Here is a 26,220-nt window from a genome sequence, read left to right on the forward strand (position 1 = left end):
TTTTTGTCCATGTTTTAATCAAGTTCTCCTTTGTATTTTTCTACCTGAAGACTGAAAGGAAAAAAGAATTTCTTTTATCTAAGGGCAACATAATTCTGCGAAGAGATTTAAATAAGACCTCTGAATTGCGAATCGAGACCAGATGAGAAAGCTGACACGTGAAGCAACGCCTACTTTTTTTTATCTACATTTTCATAAAGACGAATAAGAGTTTTATTTTTAGTTCTGAACCCACGACTTTCTCTTTCTAGATAACTGGTATCAATCTCTTGGTGATGTGCGTTTATTTGGGGGGAGGGGACCGTTTAGATGTCATTTTCGTCTATGATCATGATTTAAAATAATAAATTACATTAAACATTCTCCTGCAGTAATTTCAAAACAGAAAACTAATTTGATCAACAATTATACGTAGCTGATTAGAGCTCTTTTAGTTACGTTTTTCGATATCTTGCATTTGTTCAAGATTATTTCATTTGCGTCAATTAAAGGAAATTTTCTGTTTACAGAACAATAGGGAATATTTTTTTATTTAAAATTTGTGACTTACTTGAACAATATTCCATCTGCTGACAACTCTTGCAAGTCTTTCAGTTACTTCAGAAGATCCAGTTCCAAGAAGAGTGGTCATCACAGGTTGGCGATACAAGGAATGGAAAAATGCGTCGACAGCAACTCCCGAATCACACTAAAGAAGGAGAAAAGTTTCTTGATACATTCAATTACATTCATTATAATAAAAACGGCACAAGATTGTTTCTATTTCTTAAAAATGTTCTGCTGTACTAAATTAAGGTATTCTAGATGGATATTTTTGTAAGCATATTTTGTGCAGCGTATTGACAAATTTTAACTTTGTTTTCGAAATTGGGAATAATTTCATTAGCTTTCAGTAATATCTGTTGCTAAAAGGGTTATTTCAGGATATCACTTTCAAAATAAGGAAAATTAAGACTATTTTCGTTGGCGATATGTGGAAGAACCCAATGAACATCAGAGGTGGGAAACAATAAATTCTTTCCGTATCAAAGAATCATGAAATGGTACAAATCATGTTTCTATAACTACCATTTTAATGCAGAGACTGGTGAGCATGATAATACCTGGAATTAAGTTTCCAATTACATAAATATGACCGAACCGTAGCCAGTCATATTTATATAATTGGGAACTTTGAATTGTTTTGAACTTAAAATGTGCATTTTGAGAGGTAGTTATTTCCACAATATTTTTTAGAAAAAATTATAATGCTATTTTTTCACAAAAATTAATTACTTTGTACAAGTAGCGTACTATGCAACGGATAGCAAAAGTCTCAATTTAGCAAATAATTTTTTTAAAATTAACTTTAAAAACCCCCCAAAAAAACCCGCTAAGTCTCGGTTGGTTCCAAATTGTGTGCAGTAGTAATTCATTGTTAGTAAAAATTCTGATAATTTAATTTTACTTTAGCTTCCTCCGGCTTTAATTTTGCATTTTTTCCTCTCTGATTTTCGTTCACTAATTTTTTTAGAAGAATTGAGTTTTTATAATTTATACCAAGTCATTGGAAACATTTCTAATTTATAGTACTTTTGCTGCAGAAGCAGTTTTAAAACTCTTTTGATTCTCGTTTTTCCATTTATTCTCAGAGAGGTATATCAGCACCCAAAAAAAACTTAATGAGGAAATAACAATTCTTTTTTCTTTTTAGAAAAAGCACAATAAAAGAAGTATTACTTGCGTAATTCCTCTTCCTTTCATGCTTCAGGAGTTAGGTTTAAGTTATTTCTTCCGAATTACTTTTTAATTCTGCTAATGTATTTTTTTCTCTTTCCTAAGAGAAATTGGCGTAAGAATAAATAATTCTTTAATAACCTTTTAAACAAGCTCTATAAATCTTATTTTGTATATCTTTGACAACTAATATTCATTATTTTAAGAATTACTCTCACTTTTTAAAAAAATTTAAGCATATGAAGAATGTGATAATATTTAAAAATTCTAATAAGAGCTCTTAATTATAAACAATAAAAACAGTAGATTTCTGTTTTGTATAATATTTATTTATTTCTATTCTGATTTTCATTAAATGTTTCCTCAGTGCAAGTTAACTCCAGAAATTTTGCTGCAGAATTATGCTGGCCAAAATTAACTGAAGTAAGAAGATTTAAAATTTTGTATTATTTATATTACTTCATGTCATTATTTAACAATGGAAGAATAATCCTTTGTGTTTTTTCCCTATGATTTTTTTTCAAACCAGTGAATCCATTAAAGAAGAAGTTAATGAACCTAATATTTCTGCTCGTATGAGTTGTAAAAAACTTACAATAGTTAGCTAGGTTTACGGTTTAAAATTACAAATATTCATTTGTAATATATTGTCCGTCCAGTATTCAAGGTTAAAAGGCATATTTAAAGCGGATTCCAATATCTTAAATTAATAGTCATAGTTAACAACTGTTCCAACAATGGTAATTTTAAATTGGGTTCTTTCAGCTGCTTCTGTTGAAAAATAATTAATTTTATTTTCTTATAGGCCTGTTCAGTACAATTTGGTATTTTTACTTTCTTGTACATTAAGTGTAAATAAAGTATTGTAATCGTTAAAAAAGAATCTCGAGATTTTGACGAATTTCCACTTTTAAGAGCTCATTCATTTGAAAAGTACATTTTTGTTTTTATGCTTGTCTATCCGTGAACGCGATAACTCAAAAGTGCTTTGAACTAGATGGATTGAATTTGATAATTGGGATTCAGACAAATTTGCGGATTATTTTTTTATCAAATTTTGAAAGACATCTAATCAGAGTAAGTCTTTTGTGGCTGGCCGAGTACATGTTAATTCTATAACTACAAAACGTAAAGAGCTAGGCAGATAAAATTTGGTACAGAGGTTTCGGATCTAAAATATAGATTCTTATCGAATTTTGAGCCAGACCTATCAAAGTTCTGTACTTGAGTATACATGTAAATGTAATAACTCACAACCGCAGACTCAAATTAATTAAATTTGGCATGGGATCATATAACTACAACTATAATCCAATGTCAAAATTTCACTTCGACCAGTAAGTTGTCCAAAATACATATTCACACGATAGATTCAGTAAAAACGCTAGATTCAAGCGAAAGGTCTATATTTTATAATTATTGTTATCCAATGCCCTTCTATGTTTTCGCGAGCTTATATAAAGGTCTACAATTTTATGTGGAGGAAAGGCTATAACACCTTTATTGCAGAGTATAAGAGAAATTTTGTGGAGACTTTTCTGCAGATTTATATTTTGCAAAGAAAGCAGATTCTGCTTTCAATGAATTCTGAGATTATGATTAAAACATGCTATGAAGACATCTTTTTGAAAAAAATTTCTTCCTTGAAACACTGAAAAATTTACTTCACTGGAAATGCCGAAATAACTGTATATTAATTACCCACATGCTTATTTTTTGATTAAAGAATTCATACATTAGTGAGACTTTCAGCTTTTAAATATCAAGAATTCACAAAGCTTTTATTTTCTTAAGGTTTTTATCAATCACTACATCATAATTGTTTGCAATTTTGAGATGGAAATATTGAATTCTCCTCCTTATTCTACGACATTGCATAACTTTCACAAATAATTACAAATTTGATAGTAATAAATTTTCCTAGTTAGCCACTATTTTACAAAAATAAAATTTTAATATATATTCGATATAATCAAAGCTACCACTTAAGAGTATCAGCAAAATACTACATAATCCTTCAATTTAAAATGTCATGGAATGAATTTAAGATCAATAACATATTTATTCTGTTCAAAATTTATTTCCGTTTACGTTTACCTTTCTATCGAAATTTTATTTAGCAGCCATTAATTAAGGTTACATATCTTCTGCATTTGCGAGCACTTATTATTACTGTACAGCACGCACGCACGTACGCACTTTGGTCGGTTCTTCGCCACAAATTTGGCAATTACTCTAATTAGACCTGTTACCTCCAGAGATCCCGATAATACGATTTTGCGTTATTAAGTCTGGGAATTCTCACTCGAAACTTCGTTTGATACACGAATAATCGTTGATGAGTGGCTTTCAACAAACATCATGGGTAAAGTATCTCACTAATGAACTTGCAGATTCCAATTTTGATAGTTAATAAGCGCGAGACCATGCTTTATCCACATCCAATATTTAACAGAAATCGGGCAGTTTCATGACCTTTCAAGTAATATTTCAATATGCAGACTGAGTGATTTTCCTTTTTTGCAATTATTTGTTTTAGGATTCTTTCGCAAATTTATAACAATTTAGTAAATTACGCAAAATGTTTTATAATAAACTAGTGAAAGAAGCTAATAACGCAGGTTAGCAGCTTTTTTGGATGAGCGTTTTCAGATTCAATAAATGATTTAATATATTCAAGCCACGTGGAATAAGTATATGAATTCTATTTTTTAATTACGACAAGGTTTTGAAAAAAAAAAACGTAAACAAAAGCAATCATAAAAATGAATTTAACATACCTCAGTTTAACCCTTTAAAGGGCCATTTTTTTCTAGTCATATTATGTTAAAATATTTTTAGGCTTGAAATTAGAATAAGAAAAGGGATTCATTTAGCTTATTAGATAAATTTAATTTGATTAATTAATTAATTTGATTAATTAATTAATTTGGTTAATTAATAATTAAGTAACAAATCAAGGCACATCCTTTTGTGTAAGATAAAGAAATGAAGTATCTAAGTTTCTGTCTTTCTGAAAAAAAAATTGTCAGAACTTATGCCAACCTACATAATTTCATACAAAAATTGATAAATTTGGTGGGAAGCATACTTCCCACGGCCCTAGAAAGGGTTAAATAGCTTCAAAGCGATTCAAAATTAATTCACGCATTAAAATGAGAAAAAATGAAATGGGTGTTAATTTACATCATTTTCATATATAAGAGTGTGGATCATAAAAGTCATAAACACATAACTATAAAATATATTGTAGTTATGTAATTCGAATAAAAACAATGGAATTAACATTTATGTTTCAATTTGTGCTTAATCAATTAATGTAAAAAAATATTTTGGAGATTCTACAAAGCTATCTCCCCAAATATTCTTACAATTGAAATAAAAGGGCGTTTTCAAGGCTGTTCTTAAATTTCTCGGTGGCTCTTTTTTTCTCGATTATTTCATTCTCAAACGTATCAAAATGTAGCCTGGATGGCATAACAACAAGCAGAAAATCTTCAAATCCTTACCAATTATTTACTGACGGTAAATACAATATGGATTTTCGAGTTCAATACTTTTATACCTTTTTAGGATAAATTGAATGAAAGCCTGGTACTAATACTGTAATATTAGTACCAGGCTTTACTAATATTCTAGTATTAGTAAATCCAGTAAGTATTAGTAATTTTTATCTTTTCTTTTGTACTGCGAAACACCTTTTAACCTTTTGATTGCAAAATGCTCTAAGTTAAAGAACCTCGAGTTTACGGCCGGCAGTAGCGATTGCTGGGGACAAAATACTTTTTCTCACAATATGGATCGTGTCAGTGGCGTATTAACAGATTATAATACAGTATACAATCCAATTATTATTACTTTGTTCATTCCAGAACGGATCCGATCATTTTTTTAAGTTTCAATATATATTTTTAGTTCATTAATTGTTTAGTCACTAATGGTAAAGTTTCAAAATGTCATAATTTGATAACTATAATGTAAGTATTTGGGATATTGAAAATTGAATAAATAACAACTAAGTAACTTAAATACTCTATACGTAAACAAAAACTTTCATTTAAGAAATATGAACAATAAGAAAATTAATTTTTCAGTTGCGTATGGTAAATCTCAAAGCAAACATCAACACATAATCCGACTTAGCATTTTGTATACTTTTATGAAATATCTCTCCTTTTTTTTATGTTTCCTGCATATATTTTCTTCTCTTCAAGTTCCTGTTGTATTCAAAATTTTTGAAAGGATATGTGTATCCGGAAGACGAAATGGAAGGTTGAACCAAACCAAATAACGAATCCAAGTGATGAGATAAACGGGATTTCATTTTTCCCCTCATTAATAAGCAATGAGGTATGAGATTTCTGCGAATGTTGGGCATATACGATAGGAATAATTTTCGAACATACTCATGAGACAGCAGTAAATAGCTAAAGACTTCGCCGGACGCACATATGCGCTCATAGACCATACTGGTGGGTTTTGTTAGACGAATATATGTGTCCATAGCAGTCAAGGGGTTAAAATTTTCTTGTTTATGTCAATAAAGTGTCTCTATTCATGTGTTTCAAACTAAACACCCTTTATGTGAACCATTGCCTTAGTTTGTGCCATACTTTTAAAACCCAAAAATAAAAATCCTCCTTTTCTGCCTAAATGATGTTTTCTTAATTTCATAACTCAAACTCTCTACATTCTGTGACAGGCTTAGTATATATTTTAAACCCCCGTTTTATTTCAAAATAAGCAAATAAATGCCTTTAACATGCGATTTTACAATTCACTTTTTGTTTTCAATCATAAAATAATCATTTATTGATTTAAATATATTTCAACTGCTTATATACTTCATCTCTCTTTTTGTTAAACAAATATGCTAACATAGATGCTTGCATAACATTACTTGAACAGAAATATATTATAATAAAGGAATTGATTAACTGAAACTCTTTCTTGGACGTAACAGAATAACTTACTCAGCACTTGTTCATGTTACTTTTAACCACTTAGCTTTATCTTTGCTGACGATGTGGTCTGTTTTTACTGTCTCATTGTCTTCAAAAATCTTCCAACTGATGTCTAGTAGAAATTAAAAACCATTCCTTTGATAAAACTTTATTATTTGTAAGAACAAAATAATTCAAAATGAATCATATTAACCTTAAAGCAAAATATGTGTTTTTGTTCAGACAATGGTTATTATTTAAAAACCATTGATACAAAACAAATACAAACATATGATGCTTGACAGAACAATCTAAGACCATTTTTAATCTCGGGCGATCGAATCTAATATAAAATCTTATTCAATATTAAAAATCAGTATCGGCTTGAGTAATTTTTATGCAAATTTTCGAGTTTCAGCTGAATATTCTTTCATAATTTTTATCAGTAATTATCATATTAGTTGCTTTCACGAAATTCGAAATTAATTTGTTGATTTATTTTGGAGGTATTTAATAACATGAATTTTTATTAAACAATACTGTGAAGATTTAATATTTTAATTATAGATGCACTTTTACTAACTCTTTGAAATAATAATTTAAAAGTGTGCAATCGAATTTAAAAAAAATTATAATCTAGAAATGTAATGCTCTTTTAAAAACGATTTAACGATGGTTATTTAAAAACGATTAAACGGTGATTTTTTGTAAAATGATAATTTAATACGAAATGCATTATTTTACAAACCCTAGTCTGATATATATATTTTCCGTCTTTAAAGCTACACGTTGGCTACTTGGGCAAGGAAGAATCATGCCAAAGTTTTAATACGTATAAGGTTCATGCTCATAAAACTATCCTTAGAAATTAGTCTCGAACCCACGATCCTTCGATACCGAAGCTCCATCCCTGAACTATGTCTGGAAGCAATCAGTGAAAATAGGGATTAAATTTGGGAGATTAACTAAAAAATATTCATTATGTTAATACAAAATTTAAAAAATAAAAAATGGGAAAATTACAATTTTAGTCTTTCTTATCCATTTTTATTTAACTTGAATTGCTTCATGTTTATAAAAGGTGGAGTTCTGTAATCGGTTTTCTTGATAAGCTAGAATTTTGAAATTTCATTCACTTATATATTCTAGATGACAGTACAGTAATTTAAGATATTCATAATTAAAGCATCCGTTAATTAATAAATTTATTTAAATATTGATTCCATAAGAATGGCGGAAATTAATTGTGAACCGAAGAAAATATTTATTTCGAGATTTCACAATACTTATAACAAGGAATTAATTATATATGAAAGTTTAAAAATATAGAAGAAATTGAAAGATTTTTAGTAGGTACACTTTTAAATATTTTTGTGCATATATTTTTAATAGATTAAAAAGTGCATTTTCATTACTGCAATCTGATAGTCACAAAAATTAACAGATGTTTTCCTGAATGCTGATTCCGATTGAAAGACTTGTTATAAGTAGCTTCTTCTTTTGTAATGTTTATAACATATAGGGATGTAAGGTTAAAAAAATGAATGCTTCATTTATTTTTACAAAGTTGAAACCATTTTTCAACTCAACAAACAGGTACTTTATGTTCTAGTGCTCAAGTAAGATATATAGCTAAAGTTTAATTTGTAGGAAACTGCTTCAAAATTTACATTAAAAGTCTGGCTTTGTACGGCCAAATCTGGTTTTTTCGCTATTAAACTCACCCAATTAATTAGATTTAAAAATGCAAAAGTTATTTAATTTTATAAAATTCCTTCTTGTGGTATTTTATTAAATTATAATAGTTGAAGTGATACATACTTTGAAATTTCAGCTAAAGTTAATTCCATTAACTGTTGGGTTTCAAGCGCTGAGATTTAAATCGAAAATTTTTAGGAAATCGTTTTTATGTTTTATCATAATAAAAACACAGAAAATATCATTATCATATATTATACATAATTTCAATAATATTTAAAATTTTTAGGTATCATCACGCATTATTTAATATCATATACTGTTAACCCAGAAAAAATATTTCTCTTATACACCAAATCTTAGCTAATTTGTAAAATTAATATTTAAACAATTTATAATGCAATAAACGTCATGAATAGTTAATTAATTATAATTTACTAATCAATACTAAATACTATGGATTTGTCATTTATACCGGAAAATTATTTATAATGGAATTTGAATTGTTGGGTCGAAAAAAATCATGAAGTTAAAAATTCTAAATAATTTAGTTGTTTAATGCTAGGTATAATGTTTTGTTAAACGGTGATGTAATTTGAACAGAGATGCACGTGGAATAAAAAAATATAAATTTTATGAGTACTATACTATAAGGTAATATCCAAAATATCCCAACTATACGCTATATCAAATAAAGTACCGACAGGAAACTCATAACTGTGCTAATATCAATTTCCGATAAGATGCAACCAATAATTATGTCGTTAACTTTAGCCCCTCATCGAAGTACCTAAGTGGTATCGCTTAAAATAATTAAAATATACATGCAACAAAGTACCAATAATACTTATGTTGCTTATTTTCCCCTAAAAGTTTTTAATGACGCTGACTTTATAGCAATATTTCAAAACAGGAAAGAGTATTTTATATTTACATTAAGCGCATAGGGATGAAAATATTTTGAAATATATTTATTATAGCTTCAATTTGAAGTCTAAAATCAAACATTTAATTAAATAGCTTAGTTTATCAAAATGTATTTATTGAGGATAAATGGCTGTAGAATTCAGAATAAAATCTCTTAAAATTATGCATTTCTGCTGTATTTATATGGATTAAGTGATCTCTTAAAAAATCTAGTTTAAATGACTTTAGCACTGTGAATATTGTAGCTTTAATAGAACGTTAAAAAATCTCCACAAAGTTTCTCGAATGAAAAAGAAATTTTTTCTGTAATATCATATTATTGAAATATTTTTTCATTAAAATTAATGAAAAAAGTAAAAACCAACACCATTTTACTAATTCAATTAATTTAAAATTGATAAGAGTACCTGAAATAAGAGAGTAGAAAGGAATTTAATTAAATATACAAAGTGATCGATTATTAAAAATATTTTAATACATACTTTATATTTGGTTTTTTTAAACTTTTCTTTAGTTTTCTTTGTAATTCTGAAACAGTATTTGCAAGTTTGAAAAATAGATTCTTCGCCAATTTTTCTGAATGAAAATATATTAAAATAGGTTTCTTATATTACAATAAAACATTCATTCAAAATTATTTAAAACAAAACAAATTGCATTGAAAAATTGAAACAAAGAAGGCCTGAATTTTGAAAATGTTAGCTGTAATTGTTTGAGGCTATTGTTAAGTAAGAATTATTATTTTATTATTAATTCTTAATAAATAAGCCTTTTCAATCAAAATAATTTAAATATTTGTTTTAAAAGTATTATAATACTTTAGATATCAAACTAATATGAAAGAATTAATTGTAAAATCACAAAGTTATTTTTACAGTTTCTATTTCGAAAACAGCATAAGATCAGTTACAGTTGTTTTGAAAATATTGAACAATTTGAAGGAGCTTCTGTATTGAAACAGAGAATAAAGATTTAAAATATATTTTTATTATGCAATTTTATTTTGTATCAAATTTTGCTAAATTTTTAAAGGAATTTTCAAATTCATGAAAGCACTGATTTTTAAATATTTAAAAATACTTAAAAAAAAAAGAAAAGAAAAAGAACAGAAAAGAAACGCCACTTTAAAAAAACAAACAAATAAAAAAATAAACTACTACAACTATTATCAGAAAATAAAGTAGACAAAATATAAGAACCTAGTTCAAAACAAATGCAGTATTTTCGGAAAATAAAGCTGCAAGGTGGAACAAATTTTATTGTAATGGTACATTGAAGTTTTCGTAAGACATAAAAAAAAGCATGAAATATTTTTTTATCCTCAAAAATTAAGAAAAAAACAAACAAACAAACAGACAAACTTTTTTCATGACAAGAACATTTAGAGTAGGATGACTATATTGAAGGAAAATAAAAATGTACTTTGTAATTTTTGTTTCTGTTGAAAAGGAAAGCAGTTGTCTAGCAGAAATGCGTTTTCATTTTTATCAAAGTTACTAAGCTCTTAGAATGAAAAAAGGAATTGTAGCAGTGAAACATTTTAGAAACAAAATTTTCCTTTTCAGGGAAGTGAGATTGAGTCAAGAACTTAACATTTCTTCCACTGCAAAATTTCATTTGAACAATGAGAAATTACATGAGTAAACGCGGTTTACTCTGGCATTGTTCTTCATCGGAATAAAGAAGAAGAAAAAAATGATAGATGTGAATACAGCTCTCTGATTGGCCCTGACCAATTACCGCGTCGCCTCTAATTGGAGGTCACCCATTTAAAGAGTTTCTAAGTGACGTTGTGGGAGACTCCCTGGTAATTAGACAGGAAGCTGCCGACATACAGAAAGGTACCAATAAGTAAGAAATCGTGCGTTATCTGATTAAAGTAGCTACTATTCTTTTACTCAAAATGAAAATTATTTCTATGATTTTGCAGCATTATGGGAAGTAATGCTGACAAAAAAAAAAAAAAAAAAACCCTTCATCAAAAATAACACTGCACAATTTTTGTTGTTATTTTATTCATAAAGATCATGTACAGAAAGGTACCATACTGCAAGAAGCGGGAATTATCAAATTAAAGCAATTAAGCAATTAAAGAAGTCTGCAGTTTGAAAACAGAGACGGGATTTTAATTAATTTGTATGAAATCGTGTTACTAGAGATTTCTACTCATTTAAGAAGAAGCTTTATCAGAATTATTATTTTAAGGAAAAAGTTAAAGAAAGCAAATTTGGATAGAATGTAAACTTTTTGTTTTCTCAAAGAATGCGGTATCAATAGAATTAGCTTCAGAGTTAATTAATTTTTTTAAAAAAAACTAGTCGTTTGTTGCTGAATAGACAGAATGTTCATGACATTTTTTTTTTTTTTTTTCATATACCAATGCTCACTATTAAAATCTTCTAAATGTTCAGTACTTGCGACACGTTTTCGTTGCAAATGACATTCGAAATATCGCTCGATGTTTGAAAAAAAAATTTCGTCAAACATTCTTGCGAACAATGGAGTTTAAATTTAATAGTTTATGGATTTCAAATCAAAGAACCAGTTCTTTATCCTCAATTCCTAATTAGATTTCAACAATTTTTATTTTATAGGAAAAGTCATGACCCTGGATAAATCATCAATGATCACATCTCCCAACTACCCACAATTTTTGAGATAAATCTCAAAAGCATTTTTTTAATGCACAATCTTTATGACGAAACACATCTACATAGTCCTCCAGTCGCAGCAATTGTACATATTTCAGCAATTCTTATTTCATACGAAAATTCATGATCCCCAGATACGTAATCAATTGTCACTTGCCCCCTCCATTCTACATTTCTAAGAAATCTCAAAAACATAACTTCATTGTATGGAGATTATTTTTATAAAATCTCTCAATTACAATCACTGTACCGTTTTTGCGAATTTTTATTTCATATGAAAGCTCATGAACTCTAGATGCGTTATTAATGCTTGCTTGGCCTCACCTCTCCCCATTTTTGAGATATATGTATATTAAAATAAAATATTTTCATATATATCTTCCAATCTCAACAACTTGATCAATTTAGCTAATTTTATCCGTCTATTAATTTTGTTGCTATGCAAGAGTAATTAACCAATTAAAAATGTTCTAAGTGCTTAATTTATAATAGAACTTTCATTTAGTGTGATAAGATGTAGTTCATTAAGGTTTGATTACAAGACTAAATTAATATTTTTTATATGATGGCCAAACTGTTGATCACTGAATGCTACTAATTAATTAATTAATTATTTAATTTTAAGTTGAATTTCAATCAGTTGCTCTATAATTTTAATAATAATAAAGAATTATAATTTTACATAGGTAATGTTAGAAAGATATTCTCACAGTAACAAAAGAAGCATAAATATGATTTTATACCAAAGGCGTGCTCAGGTAATATCATTATCATTTTACAAACGCAGTTGTGTACGCTATCAAGATTCGAAAAATCTTCTCATTTCATATCGACTCATCCGATGTTTTTTAGATGCCGATCAATATTTACAGAATTAAAGTACGTCAAACGAAGTGCTTGGCTATATACCTGATTTTATACTAGTTATTTGATATTTTATAAAGTAACAACGGATTTACTTCTTTACAAAGTCAATCACGCTTGCATGTTTAACATTGCAAAAATCAGAATATTTTTTTCAGGAATACAGGTAATTCCGCTTTTTCTAGAAACAATCTAGAGGACATAATTACTTCCATTGATAGAAAATTGATGTAGAAACGTTAGTATAGTATTATATTTAGTATTAGTCATCTTTGAAAACTAGCTTATTTGACAGAACACCGAAGGATGTAACTTGTGTCTCGACTCAAATTGATTAACTCTGAATTTCCATTTACCTTTAAAAGCGATCTAAGGATTTCTGTTTCACAGTTCATAGCTTTAAAACTTTCATGGAAGTTTAATCCAGTTTATTATAAATAGATAACGAAACAAAATAAGTTTTGTAAAGTTTTGATGGCTAACTTAATGTTGAATATAAATTAACAGAAAATGAATTTAATTATTACTTACAGGAAATATAAATACAGTTCATTAATTGAAAGGAACAATGCATCGGTCTTGTATTGGTTATTGGATAAATGTTGATTAATTTATAGTTGATAAAACTTTCCCCATGCTGATATAGTAATCAAATATCAATTAATTCAAAGATGATATCGATTTAGCATGAAAAAATTTCAAATAATGAAAATAAATTTACATTTAAAGTTTCAATTCAGGATTTAATGTTAAAATAAGAACAAAACAAGATTAAAGTAACCTTCATCTTCATAAAAATTAAATATATTATTTTATAATAGAAATGGCAAGGGAATTATAAGAAAACACAATCCATTAAGTAAATATTTCTCTGGATTTCGTTTGTGAAACCAAAATCTTTAAAAATATAAAAAATATCACTGTCCTAAATTTTTAAAGATTTTATAAAATATATGCAAATTTGAGACATATTCATTATATTTATTATTTTGTATCAATTGATTTGTACCAATTTTTGAAAAGTACTTTCGAATATATCATTATATGGAAAAACAAAAAAAAAAAAAAAAAAAAAAAAAAGATATATCAAGATTTCTCATCCAGAAAATATTTTTGAACTGATAATTTTTGCTAATACTTTAATAATACTGATAGGGATTTGATATTTTTTAATACAATAAAGTCTTTATTGCCATCGACTATTACATAATTTTTATTTCAAACAGCAAAACACAAAATTAAATACAAATCTTAGTTTCCCAAATAGATAGGTTCAAATCACTTTTATTTAATCTCAAACCCACACATTTAGATTTAATTTTCCTAATTTTTATTAATTCTTTAAATTACGGAATATTTATATGCGTCTTACAGCTAATGTACTGGCGATCACGCGAGAGTTAAATTACTGTTCAATTTTTCTCTTTGAGTTGCAAGAGAGTTAACTAAAGACACACGCAAAGAATATTTGTTAATATTTAAAAAATGAGATTTGATTACATCGGGAAAGAACTTTTAACAGTTGAAATAAGCCTTTTTAACTGCTGTAATTAAGTCAGATAAGATACAATGATTGAAAAGATGCAGAAAGCTACAAATTTTCGTACGCAAAATGAAAGAAATAAAGATACATCATATATGAAATAAGACTTACTAACGTTAGTCAGGCATTAATGATATTTGAAATGGCATAATTTAACTTTTAAGACTTTTAACTGAAAATATATTTTCCAAGAGAGAATAATGGCCTTCTGATATTTCAGATGAACCTGGTAATGTTTATTAATTATTGCCTTTATATTTCAGCGTTTGGAAATCTAAGATCTTCTATTAAGACGAGGATTTTAGTGAAGGAAAAGGAATGTACTTTCACGCTTTCTAGTCATTAAGGGATAAAATTTATGACAATATATCAAAAGAAAAAAATGACGTAAAATGTTATGCCTGTAATAATATTATTCTTACATAAGTTGTTACATAAGTTTTTCCAATTGGTTTTAAGCACTTTTTTTCCCATTTTCTACTCGTAGGTACTTGAGAAAATAAACCATAAAGACTTTTAATAATTTTTAAATATCTAGATTGATCCGATAGTCACAATCAAATATGAAATGTTCAAAAAAATAGTTTATACTATTTAAAGTTTAAATGATATTGTTTAACTTTTAAAAAGCACCAACAATTTACTGTTTATAGATTCTACCACTTGCAAGAAGAGAATCACTAAAGAAGCATTGTTCCTTTTTATTGGACTTGTATTAAATTTCTGACCACAGTATGTCATTCCATCTTACCACCCATACATTTCATAAGGAAAGAGTAGCGGGTCAAACTATATATCGCAAAGTTAAATGCTTTGAAAAGATGCAAATAGTCAAGCTCGTAAATTATTAAGAGTTGTTGGCTTTAACGTGCAAGAAGTCTCAAAATGGTTCTATTGCATGCGAGTCATAATGTGGGTATTATGTACAGGATGTCCCAATTATTTCCATAAATACAGACATTTTTTTTAAAAAAGAAATCAATTCATTTTTTTATTGTGTTTAAAATGTGTTGAAAGTGTATTAAATTTTTGTATGTATATGTTATTCCAAAAGTTTTAATTTTATTTTCCAGAATTAACCTAATTTGGTAGATAAAAAACAATTTTAAGCTAGTATTTTTATAATCGAGTTATGATTACCAAAAATTGTAAACTAAGTTAATACAACACTGAAAAAAAGAGATTTATAAATATTTATGTCTGAACTTTAACTAAAAATTTCAACATGAGCTACTTTCTTAAGACTCTAGGTTTCAAAACTATGTTTAGCAATGCCAAACAGGTTTTGCATTTTTCATTAATAATCTCTTGAAAATAAACAATTCATTTGCAAAACATTGCTTTAGAAATTCAATAAAAAAAAGGTGATTTTGGAATACTCTGAATAATCCATTTAACACACACACACACACACACACACACACACACACACACACACACACACACACACACACACACACACACACACACACACACACACACACAGAGAGAGAGAGAGAGAGAGAGAGAGAGAGAGAGAGAGAGAGAGAGAGCGAGAGCGAGAGAGAGAGAGAGAGAGAGTTGAAATATATCAATACATGCGAAATGTATCAGATTGAAATACATCAAGAACGACGATACATTTTTATGAAATATCAGGCAAATCTCATTAGTATGTTTTAATATAAGTAACCGTAATATAATCCACTTTAATGTGAAACCAAACTAAAGCATTGAAAAACACACGAGGCAATTAAAAATGCTTCCATAAAAACGTGCATTATTGTTTGAAAAGTAATTAGTGAAAATTTCGTATTTCTAAAAAAAAAACAAATTAAAGATCTTCAGCACAAGAATTACAAGAAGAGGCAAAATTAGCTCCATATATTTATGATTATGATTATCAATAGATTGAAGTATCCCATGTTGTCTTGGAGGAAGTGATTAAATTCATATCATTTTTTAATTACTTTCATAGCCTAATTATTTAGCAGTGGTTTCTGTATTATGATACTACAGAATTCTAAAGTAATTTTGCAATCCGCATTCATAAATTTTAATTTTTCTTTAATTAATGAAAGAATTTCTAAATTTGAACCGTCCTTTAATATATCTTATCTGTGATCTTGAATGTCAGGCTTATTTTTAATGAAACATTAAAAGCAAAAGAGAAAGTTAATTAAGAAAGTATTCACGCAGAAGATTTTCATCATCATAAGGAGTAAATGTTTTCATTTTAATTTAACATGTTTCGTGAAAACATTTTATTAATATTTTTACATGGCAGAATCAGAGAAAATCGAATCTCTATATCTACATGTTACTAAACTATAGCTTTATAATATTACATTTTGAGGAAAATATCAAATTTAAAAGAAAAAATTTCGTTTCGAGTTCATTGGTATTATTTATGAAAATAATTACATCATTTGAATGCTATTGTAACTTTAACAATTTTCATTTACTTTAGGTAGTAATTTAAGCAAATCCAGTTGTTTTCATAGTTTATACTCAAATAGAAAAAGGATATTATACAGAGTTTCTTCTACTTTCGCTAGATATTAACCTGTTCATCAGTGTGCACTGCATTTTGCTGAGCTTGAAGTACTTTTTTATTTTACTGTTCTGACTCATTTACTTCATTGTTGTCTACTACATTTGCTTAGTTGTTGTATTATGTCATATATCTTAACAAACGAAATATCAAAAATAAAAATAATAAATTCAAATAATAAAAACAAAAAAAGCTACATATTGAAAAGCTACATGTTATTTGATGGCCATCAAGAATACATACTCACATTCAAAAATTTGGAATGCTCCGATTTCTAACTTTTTGAACATTTCTACAATATGGCATTTTTGGAGTTTAGATAAAATACCGAGAATGCGTTTTGGATCGATTTGACGTAAAAACTGATATAAATTGAAAATTTAGGTGTGAAGACCACAAACAAAATTTCATTCGATTAGCTTGCTTCATTTTAAAGTAAGTACACGGATATAAAGATAGTCAGAAAAACTATATGCGTGCTTTTCATAGATTTGATGCAAAAATTGACCACATTCCACATTTCATCCATATAGCATGTTCCATCCCAAGTAATCGTGTACAGATATATATGGAAAGACGGATTACAAACATGACTTTTTCGTACATAGGGAAGTCCAGAATGTTGTGGTGATATATCAAGATCTGGAAACCGATTTTATTTTGAATTGCAACATTTACATTTTGTATTTTTTTTACCAGAAGGTAAAAAGACAGTTTTTACCTTCATTCAGTGAATATAGGATTCAGATAAAAATACATGGTGGTACTGGGTGTAAAAAGAGATTCCACTATAACTCAGAATTCGAGGTAATCCCATAATTTGGTGAACAAGAACACTAAATCGAAGAGGTGAGGTGAAACGAAAGGATCTTGGAAAGAAATGCAAGAGAAGTAGTTGTAAGGATCGAAGAATTGGTTGGAAACTCTTGATTTCGATGCTGGAGAAGGGAAATCGGTTGCCCAGGGTAAAAGACTAGACTTTTTTCTTCACTCCCCATATTCCATAGGCGATTTAAGCCTCTGTGTATTTGAAAAGGGGTCTTTCTTATTCTCTCAAAAAAGAAATATACAAAAAAATGTCGTAATCGTCAAAAAAAAAAAAAAAAAAAAAAAAAATCTGACGCGAGATTAAAAGAAATGTCCTGATTTCAGGCCTCTCAGACTCCGAAAATACAATTTTTATATTTATACATGTCTGTGGACAAAATGAAAACACGACAAACAACTCAAAGCTTGTATCATAAAATTGAAGCCTGAAGCTTGTATCGTGATTTTTGTATCAAAATTGTCAATTTCTAAAAATATTTGTTTGAAATTCGCTAGCGAGTAGTCTGTTTACCAATTTCGCGAGCATGTGAGTATGATAAATCAAAACCCACAAAAGCTAGATAGATGAAATTTGGCAATTAATTTTATCACAAAAATTGCATCTAATTTTGGATTAAATCCATCGACTGACTAATTGCCAGCCATTATTTCTTTTTGAATATATATAAACCAAGGGAAAAAAATCAAATAGGCAATCAAGTCAAATTTTTTATCAAATTTTTGATAGAAATGATCAATAGAAAGAAGTCTAAAATGTAAATTTGATTCTCTTCATTATATGATAAAACAAAGTACAAAACTCGAAGTAGTGTGAAAGTATGGAGAAAGTTGAGTTCACCCACTAGTTGTTTTATTATTATTATAACAAAGAAAAAATACAAACTTTGTTAAGACCTAACCATAATAAATTGGCAGATGATATAATATGCTTTAACATATATTGGCAGAAGAATTGCAATAAAAACCTAAAAGAAATAAGGAAACTTGATAAGGAAATCAGAAAAATTCTTCTAAAGAATGAAAATGATTTGCAAGAGATTACGAAGCAAAATTTTTCAAGAAACTGAGTTGCGAAAAGGGTTTTAAGTAAGGTTTTAAAAAAAATCATTAATAAAATAGGCGATATAATAGAAAATTCTGATGCAAACTCCATCATAGGATACACGAGGTGTTCCTTTAACAGAGAAGTTATGAAGAGAAAAATTAATCATGAAATTTACAGAGACAAGGTTAAATGAATTAGCCTAATTGGTAAAAACAGAATTGACGAATAGGAATTTTAGAAAATGCATAATTTAGTTAATTAAGATGTAAAATAAACAAGTTGTACCGCTATACGTGTTACTATAATGATGTACTAAATAGACTCAAACTTTCATCGAAATACTTAAATAATACAGTGAAAAGAGGAACATGAAGTTCCGTTAAAAATCATAGTTTAATTAGTAAATGAACTTATTTAATTATCAAGCATGCTTATTTTAAACGTATTTACATATCAGACTCAATCCAAAAATAAAAGAGAACTTCGAAATGATTTAATTTTGCAAATTCTTTTTAATGAATTACATTAATTTAATTATATAATTGCTTTGCGAATATCAACCACTAACGAGTCTGCACAAAATATCAAGAGAAACGTCTAATTTATTTTGATTTAAACAAATCTGAATGAAAGATTAGTAGTTCTAAAATACTGTATTTACTTATAAATATTTATTCAAAGCAATTAATTCTCTTAATCAGAGCTAATCAGATCTAAAGATTCTTTTTTTTTTTAGTTTTATGCATTCTTCCATTTGAATTCAAATAGATGTGATAATTTATTCACTTCTGAATTTTATTAAAGGTGGCATTCTGTGATAGATTCAAAAGATTATGCATACCCATGCAGAATTCCGAAGGATATTAAGGGGAACGATTTTTTTAAAGAAGGCAAACACTTGAATATTTTGCGTTTTTAATTTGAAAATAAAGTAAGTAGTAATAAGTAACTTTACCCTGTACTAAATAAAACTTAATCCAGGGGAAAGAGCAGTATGAAAATTTGCCAATACTAGCAAAAAATAGTGCAGGAAAACCACTCTTATAGATAATGGTTCATCGATATCTGTAAAATGAAAATTTTAAACAGAGTAAAATATACATGTTTTAAAAGATGTTTGAAGAAATTAAAAATCCAATCCATAAATTCAGGTAACAAAGGTAAGGTGAGAAATTAGAATTTAAGAAAGTTTAATTGAATTAAAAAAAATTAGACTTCTCCATATTTCGCAGATGCCATTTGCTTATATTGTTCCATAAAAAGTATTCTATCTCTGAACGTTATTCGGGAACTAACTTAAATCCAAACCTATCTATTTTCTAGAAAAATATGTAAAATTATATAAAACTTTATGTGTAAAATTTTATATAATTTTAGGTTAGTTAAGGGTATGTCTTCATTTTGAAATCCTTATTAACTCGTTTTCTTTCCAATAGCAACACCTAATTGGTTAGGCAGAGTCAGTTTCTTCCGATTTAAAGAACTCGAATACATATAAGACTTTACCATAAAAAAAAAAGAAGTAGATTAATTATAGGTAGTTTTACAAGGTTTTTAAAAAATATTAATTAAGTTTCATATTAAGTTTTTTCTTAAATTGTGGTATTTCTTTTGCTGACGGATGGTAGCTGATACCAATACAATTTATGTGTATATAAAGAAAACACATTTATAAATTAACTGATGTATTTCAGTTAATTTTAACACTTGGTGATTGCGAGAAATAAAAAGCTTGAGGATACGTTTTTGAAGGACTGTACCTGTTATAATAAAAGCATAATACGAATACGTTTTATTGTTTATTATTTAAATGCGATTTTAATTTTTATATTATTAAATAATTCTTCTGGAATGACTTCAACATTAATTCAAATACTTATATTAATTTAATAAAATTAATGTCTCAGTTTCAAGCAACTTGAGATTTGATTAAAGTTGGAATACGAAATTGTGTGAAACCTGTCTAGAGGACGAGGAGGATAAATAACTCTTTTACCATTTTCCACAATTCCATGCCACACTAATGTGAGAACATTTATCCCGCCATGACAGATTTCTCCTGCACAAGATTTAATACATACAGTAAAATTGATCTATAATCTGTAAATATTTGATCCCGAAACTAAAATATTACCATCAGTCAATATTGTCTTTTATAACGCGTAACAAGATACAATTTCGTAATGAATTTTACCCTACATAATCCAATTTCAGGAGCAATTTTGTGAAACTTGCCATCAAATAAGCCCTTGTAATATGTTTTCAATTTAATACAGAGCGTTAACGATAGAAAGGTCGTCAAATTTAGGAGAGCGTAGAAGAAACGAAAATTATGTAGATGTTGCACTGTATGTTTGTGCCTTTTTATTTTCTTTCATAATCATGTATTCACATATGCGAACAAACAAAATAAGCGCTCCCAATGTTGATGCAACAATTAATGTGTTTGCTTAAATATTTGCGTCGCCTCGACATTCTTTAATGGAAATAAAACAGAATCTCATTTATTCAGCCTAAAAAAGGAGTTGTCGAAGTCGGATAGTTGAAAATGATGAGGTAATAGGAAGGGAAAATGAGAGACAGCGTTGCAGGTAAAATGTCTTTTCACATGTTCAAACTTAATATCTGCCATGTACTCTATATTTCAAGGTTAAAAATAGCCATTTAATGAACGAACGAAACATTTAAACATTTTTGAATAATAAATTTAATAAAAATATATATATTTTTAAAACATACTTTTATTAGTGTTCTAAAAAGGCAGATTTTTAAAATTTTATTTATTTTTTATTTTTCAATCTTTAATCTATTATTCATTATTATAAATGTAGTGATTCTTGAAATGATTTTTTTTTCTCAAATTTATAACAAAGCGATGAACTCATTTGGTAAAAATTCATTGAATTAATCATTTTAACGATAACTAAATTGCGAAAATGTTAAAATAGTGTATTGTCGTCATGAATGCACAAGTATTCACAATTTGAAAATTCTAGCCCACTAGGAAATGATTGAAAATTTGATAAGAAAACTTCCTCCTTACAAACACAAAAAAAATCAAATTAAATAATTTTAAAAATTGAAAGGCGAGTTCCTTAGCCCTATCATGACTTAACCCACTAGAGCACAAAGATGGATCTTATTGTTTTTTTTATGTTACTAAACTTACACTTTCTTTATTCTTTTTTCTAATCACCAGTAGTCACATGACTACCATATAATCAGTTACAACTGTTCATAGCTTTTCCTTTTTTCAATTTCTTGAATACCATAATAAAACCATTAATTGTTCCTCATTTATAGCAATTTTTTTCCGTTAAGCCACAATTAAAAAAACAGGAATTAAAATAAAATATAATAAACAAAAATTTAATTTAAACACAATAAACTTGCAAAATATTAACTAAAGATCAACAAGGGCCTTCATTATCACAGCGTCCTAGTCGACTTGGGATCTTCAGCTACACTACTTGGGATCATTGGCTACACTTACTGGATAGCTACACTTACACCAGCTATACTTACTGGATAGCTGTTCAATGCCACATATTCGCTTAATTTTGACAAACAGCGCACGGCATCCGTTTAACAATGAACCCAGAAAAGGATAGAGAAATCTATAATGAACATGTTTAGATTATGGATTAATAAATGGCGCAAAGCCGGATAATACTTTTTCATATTATGAGATGCTGTTGTATATTTAAACGGATAATAATTTCCAATGATTTATACTCACTGATATTTATCAAATTTAAATGTTTTAAACTGCTATGCTGCGACTATATTAAACTCCTTTCAATGATCTATTTAGGATTCCTCATGATTAAAACATAAGATGAGCTAGCAGTCAAGTTATATTTCTCCTTTCACAACTCTACAATAGCATTGGTGTAGCACTACAAGAACGAATACGAATTCAGCGCTTTCTATTTACTCGGTACAGGAAATGGTGAAACAAATATCACTTTGTTGACCGCTAACTTGAATTAGAAAGTGAAATAAATCTCATTTCCAGCTAACAAACCTGCCTCACAAAACCTTAGAGATATCGATAAATGATGGAGCCGGCCGTTAGTCTTTGATTTAAATGTTAATGAACTTAGAGTAACATTGCAACCCGTCAGATTACAAGTTAGCTAGGATCTGCGAAGCTCATCAATACTTAAGCAGAGTGATAGACAATGGAACTGTTTCTTTCTTTGCTTTAGTGAGGATGTTTTCTATTATGGAATGGATAGAATGCATTAGATATTCTCCTAAGAGGTACAGAAAATGAAGAAAAATGTATTGACAGCATAATGAATAATAAAATATGTAATGAATACCAACTTAATAAGATTTGATACCTGAGTAAGACACGCTTTAGATTTCCTAAAGCAATATTTGATTGTAATGAAATAAAGATTTGCTTCTTAGAAGATCATTAATTTAAGCACGAAAAAGTATTTACTAATGATGCATGGAAATTTCTATTTATAACATAGAAAAGAAGTTTTTTTAAAAAAATATTTACATGCTATCAAAACAGCGAGAGAGAACTCTTTCCAAAATTTTCATTTATGTTTATGCAATATGGAGCATTTTCACACAGTAAAGAAAATTGAATACTTTATTGGGCACAGCTTTTCACATTTAATGATTTTGGTCTAAAATTTGACATTGATCTAAAACTTTATGTAAAAATTACATATTACATTCATTGCATTTTTTTATTACCTCTTTTACGTACACACGACTACTCATACAGGCAGATGATCAATCCGATTTGAGTTAAAATCTAATAAGCATCTGCAATTCTTTAGATAAAACTCTGTGCAAAATTTCATCCATTAAGCTCAACGCCTATTTGAGGAATAAGAATACGGTTGAAATCTAAAGCTGAAATATAAAATATTTTCACAAGATGTTTTTACGAATTCATGGTCTAAATATTGGATAATGACAGGATACATTAAATCTGACAATTTCAGCAGAAAAAGTCAAAAGTTGGCAATTAGGCAGTATAACAGCGATGATGTTCATTGGAATGCGTTATTACAGCTACTCAAAAAACCATCTCTCCATATATTTTGCTTAAGGATTAACGTACCTTTTTGAAAATACTAGTAAATACCATACTCGAAAATACCTTGCTTGCATCGGGCACATGTCTGGTTCCAACGGTTGGTTGAGCCACAAGATCTGCTATGGACAACATAAGTGACTTAGCCTACTTGATTTTTCGCATAAGACTAAAGAAAAAGAATATAGAGTTATGAAAATTGAGGTGATCTTGTTGGCCAGTGTATCCAGATACTTCGCAAGCTTGCGCTGAAATGTACAGACAACATTGTACTAGAGTTGCATAGGTCGTGAATAGTCACGAAAATAACTGGAAGCAAATACAATCAAATCTATTGCAGACAAATGGGAGTTTTTTTCTACGAGATAAAGAAGAATACAAGGTCTAATTGAGTAGACACGGATGGAACTCCTATTTATAATTGACCGTTGCTGGTACGTATGTGGCTTGAAACCAGAAGGTTCTGATCTGTCAACAAATGTTGATTATGTATATTCATTTTACCTTGATGTGTGAATATAAATCGATTCGAAAATAACAGCACATCGGCCAAAAAATCCGTCTTTTGGAACATTCTGTATAAACAATGAGAGAAATTTATGGGCAGGGGACCATTTGAAATTTGCATTTTCAACAGGAGATTGGAATGCCAGCATTTCTCGTGTGATATTCTCTAGACAATATTCTCTGTTTTGATATATATTAGTATTCCGATGGAAGACTCATACTTATTTTTGGATTATCTGCAATCGAGCGTATATCTGGTTATCAAAATATATGTGATCTCCAGAAACCAAGTATCTTCACTTGAAAAGAGATAATCCCGGATTACTGACTGTACAACCATGCAAATTATGTATAGTTTAGCTTATGTCACATTGGATATCACTCAGGGGCACCCATCTTTATTTCTATTCTATTGTAAGTTGTTGCACCATATATAGCCATATCAGTTCACTAGGTATCCGTGAATCTTCTATCTCACGAGTGATCAAAAATATAATAACACTCGACTTCTGACACTCCAAGACTGCTAACCTGTGTCATTTAACCTTGCACCCCGTACCGGTATTATGCTGCTTTTATATTCTTTACAGAATATTTTCTGTTCTGAGTACTCTACTATCTTCTCATATTTGGGTCTTGAATTCTGGAACATCCTTTATAGGCAGGTCTAATTATTATTTGAGTCATACGATATTTAAAATGTACAGTAGAAGCGCAAGATTTTTTGAAATATCTTTTTCATATGTAAAAAATATTGGAATACGCTGAAGACCAACAAAGATTATTCTATCGAAGATTTTTTCAAAAAAAAAATAATAATTGTTCAGTCTTTCTTAATAGCTGAATATCCTCTTTATTGAATGTTTATGACCTATATAAAGAGCTTTTAAAGCTTTGATATTTATTTGGAGTTCACATTCTTTTTTTATTTTCAGAAAAACTTAATTAACTGGTGTAGATAGATCTATTGAAACACTGACAAAATTGTACTTGGTGATAAACATATCTTTTACAGATTTAATTAATTTTACTTCTTTAAATGTAATTTTCTTAAATTTATTATTTCTTTATTTTAAAATACAGCTATCCATGTCATAAATCTTAAGTCTCAAAGATAATAGCGAATGAAAAATGGATTTTTAAAGTTGTGAACAAGAAATAATTGCCTCCTAACTTAATTATTCCCTTTTCTTTCACTCACATTTTGAAAGGCACAGAAACCTTCAATTAGAAAAAAATCATTTCGATCTCTTTCAGAAATTAATAGAAAAAATGTTTATTTCCATTTTTCACTCCCTAGGTTTCAGATATGTGTGAAAGAATCGTTTTTTTCCCCCTTTCGCGTTGATTTATTGGGTGTGATAACAAATTTCAACTCATTCCTCTTATCTTTATTAAATTAGAACCTTACTTATTAATACTTTACTCCTTTAGAATTAATATTTTTATGAGTTTCAGAAAAGTTATGAATAATTTAAAGAGGAATGCGTTGTTATTTCAAAGAAACTTTAAATTATTTAAGAGAGGTAAATGAAGAATTTTTAAAAAAATTCTTTCAAAAAAGGCTTTTTAACATTTTTGATTGCTCACAAACCCTTTAAATATATGCGTCAGTGTAAAAATTAAGAAAGCGAAGCATTGTTTATGGGATATAAAAATACAATAAACTGAATGCAGTTTAATTATATATATTTATAATTCGTCTATTTGCTTGCTATTATTTGTTATGTATCATTATTTATATATCAGATCTAATAAAAAATATATTGAAAATTAATATTTCATTGTATTGTATTTTATGATATATAATGTATATTCATTCATTCTTTATTTTATATTTGAGTCTTAATAGAATGTTTTAAGTTAAAGTAGTTCTCGTAACTATTTTTATTATTCAAAA

At 28.2% G+C, this 26,220-nt stretch overlaps 1 protein-coding gene across 1 annotated transcript in view; it reads right to left on the reverse strand.

Annotated features, from left to right (window-relative positions):
• The window catches only part of LOC129960591 (uncharacterized), a 147,397-nt gene that overhangs the window by 54,282 nt on the left and 66,895 nt on the right, over positions 1–26,220 (reverse strand). The window contains exon 2 of the mRNA XM_056074089.1: positions 551–688. Coding sequence (XP_055930064.1) covers positions 551–688 — 138 coding nt within the window. The remainder of the gene's footprint in view (positions 1–550; positions 689–26,220) is intronic.

The sequence above is a fragment of the Argiope bruennichi genome, chromosome X2, assembly GCF_947563725.1.
Source record: "Argiope bruennichi chromosome X2, qqArgBrue1.1, whole genome shotgun sequence".
NCBI classification, from domain to species: domain Eukaryota; kingdom Metazoa; phylum Arthropoda; class Arachnida; order Araneae; family Araneidae; genus Argiope; species Argiope bruennichi.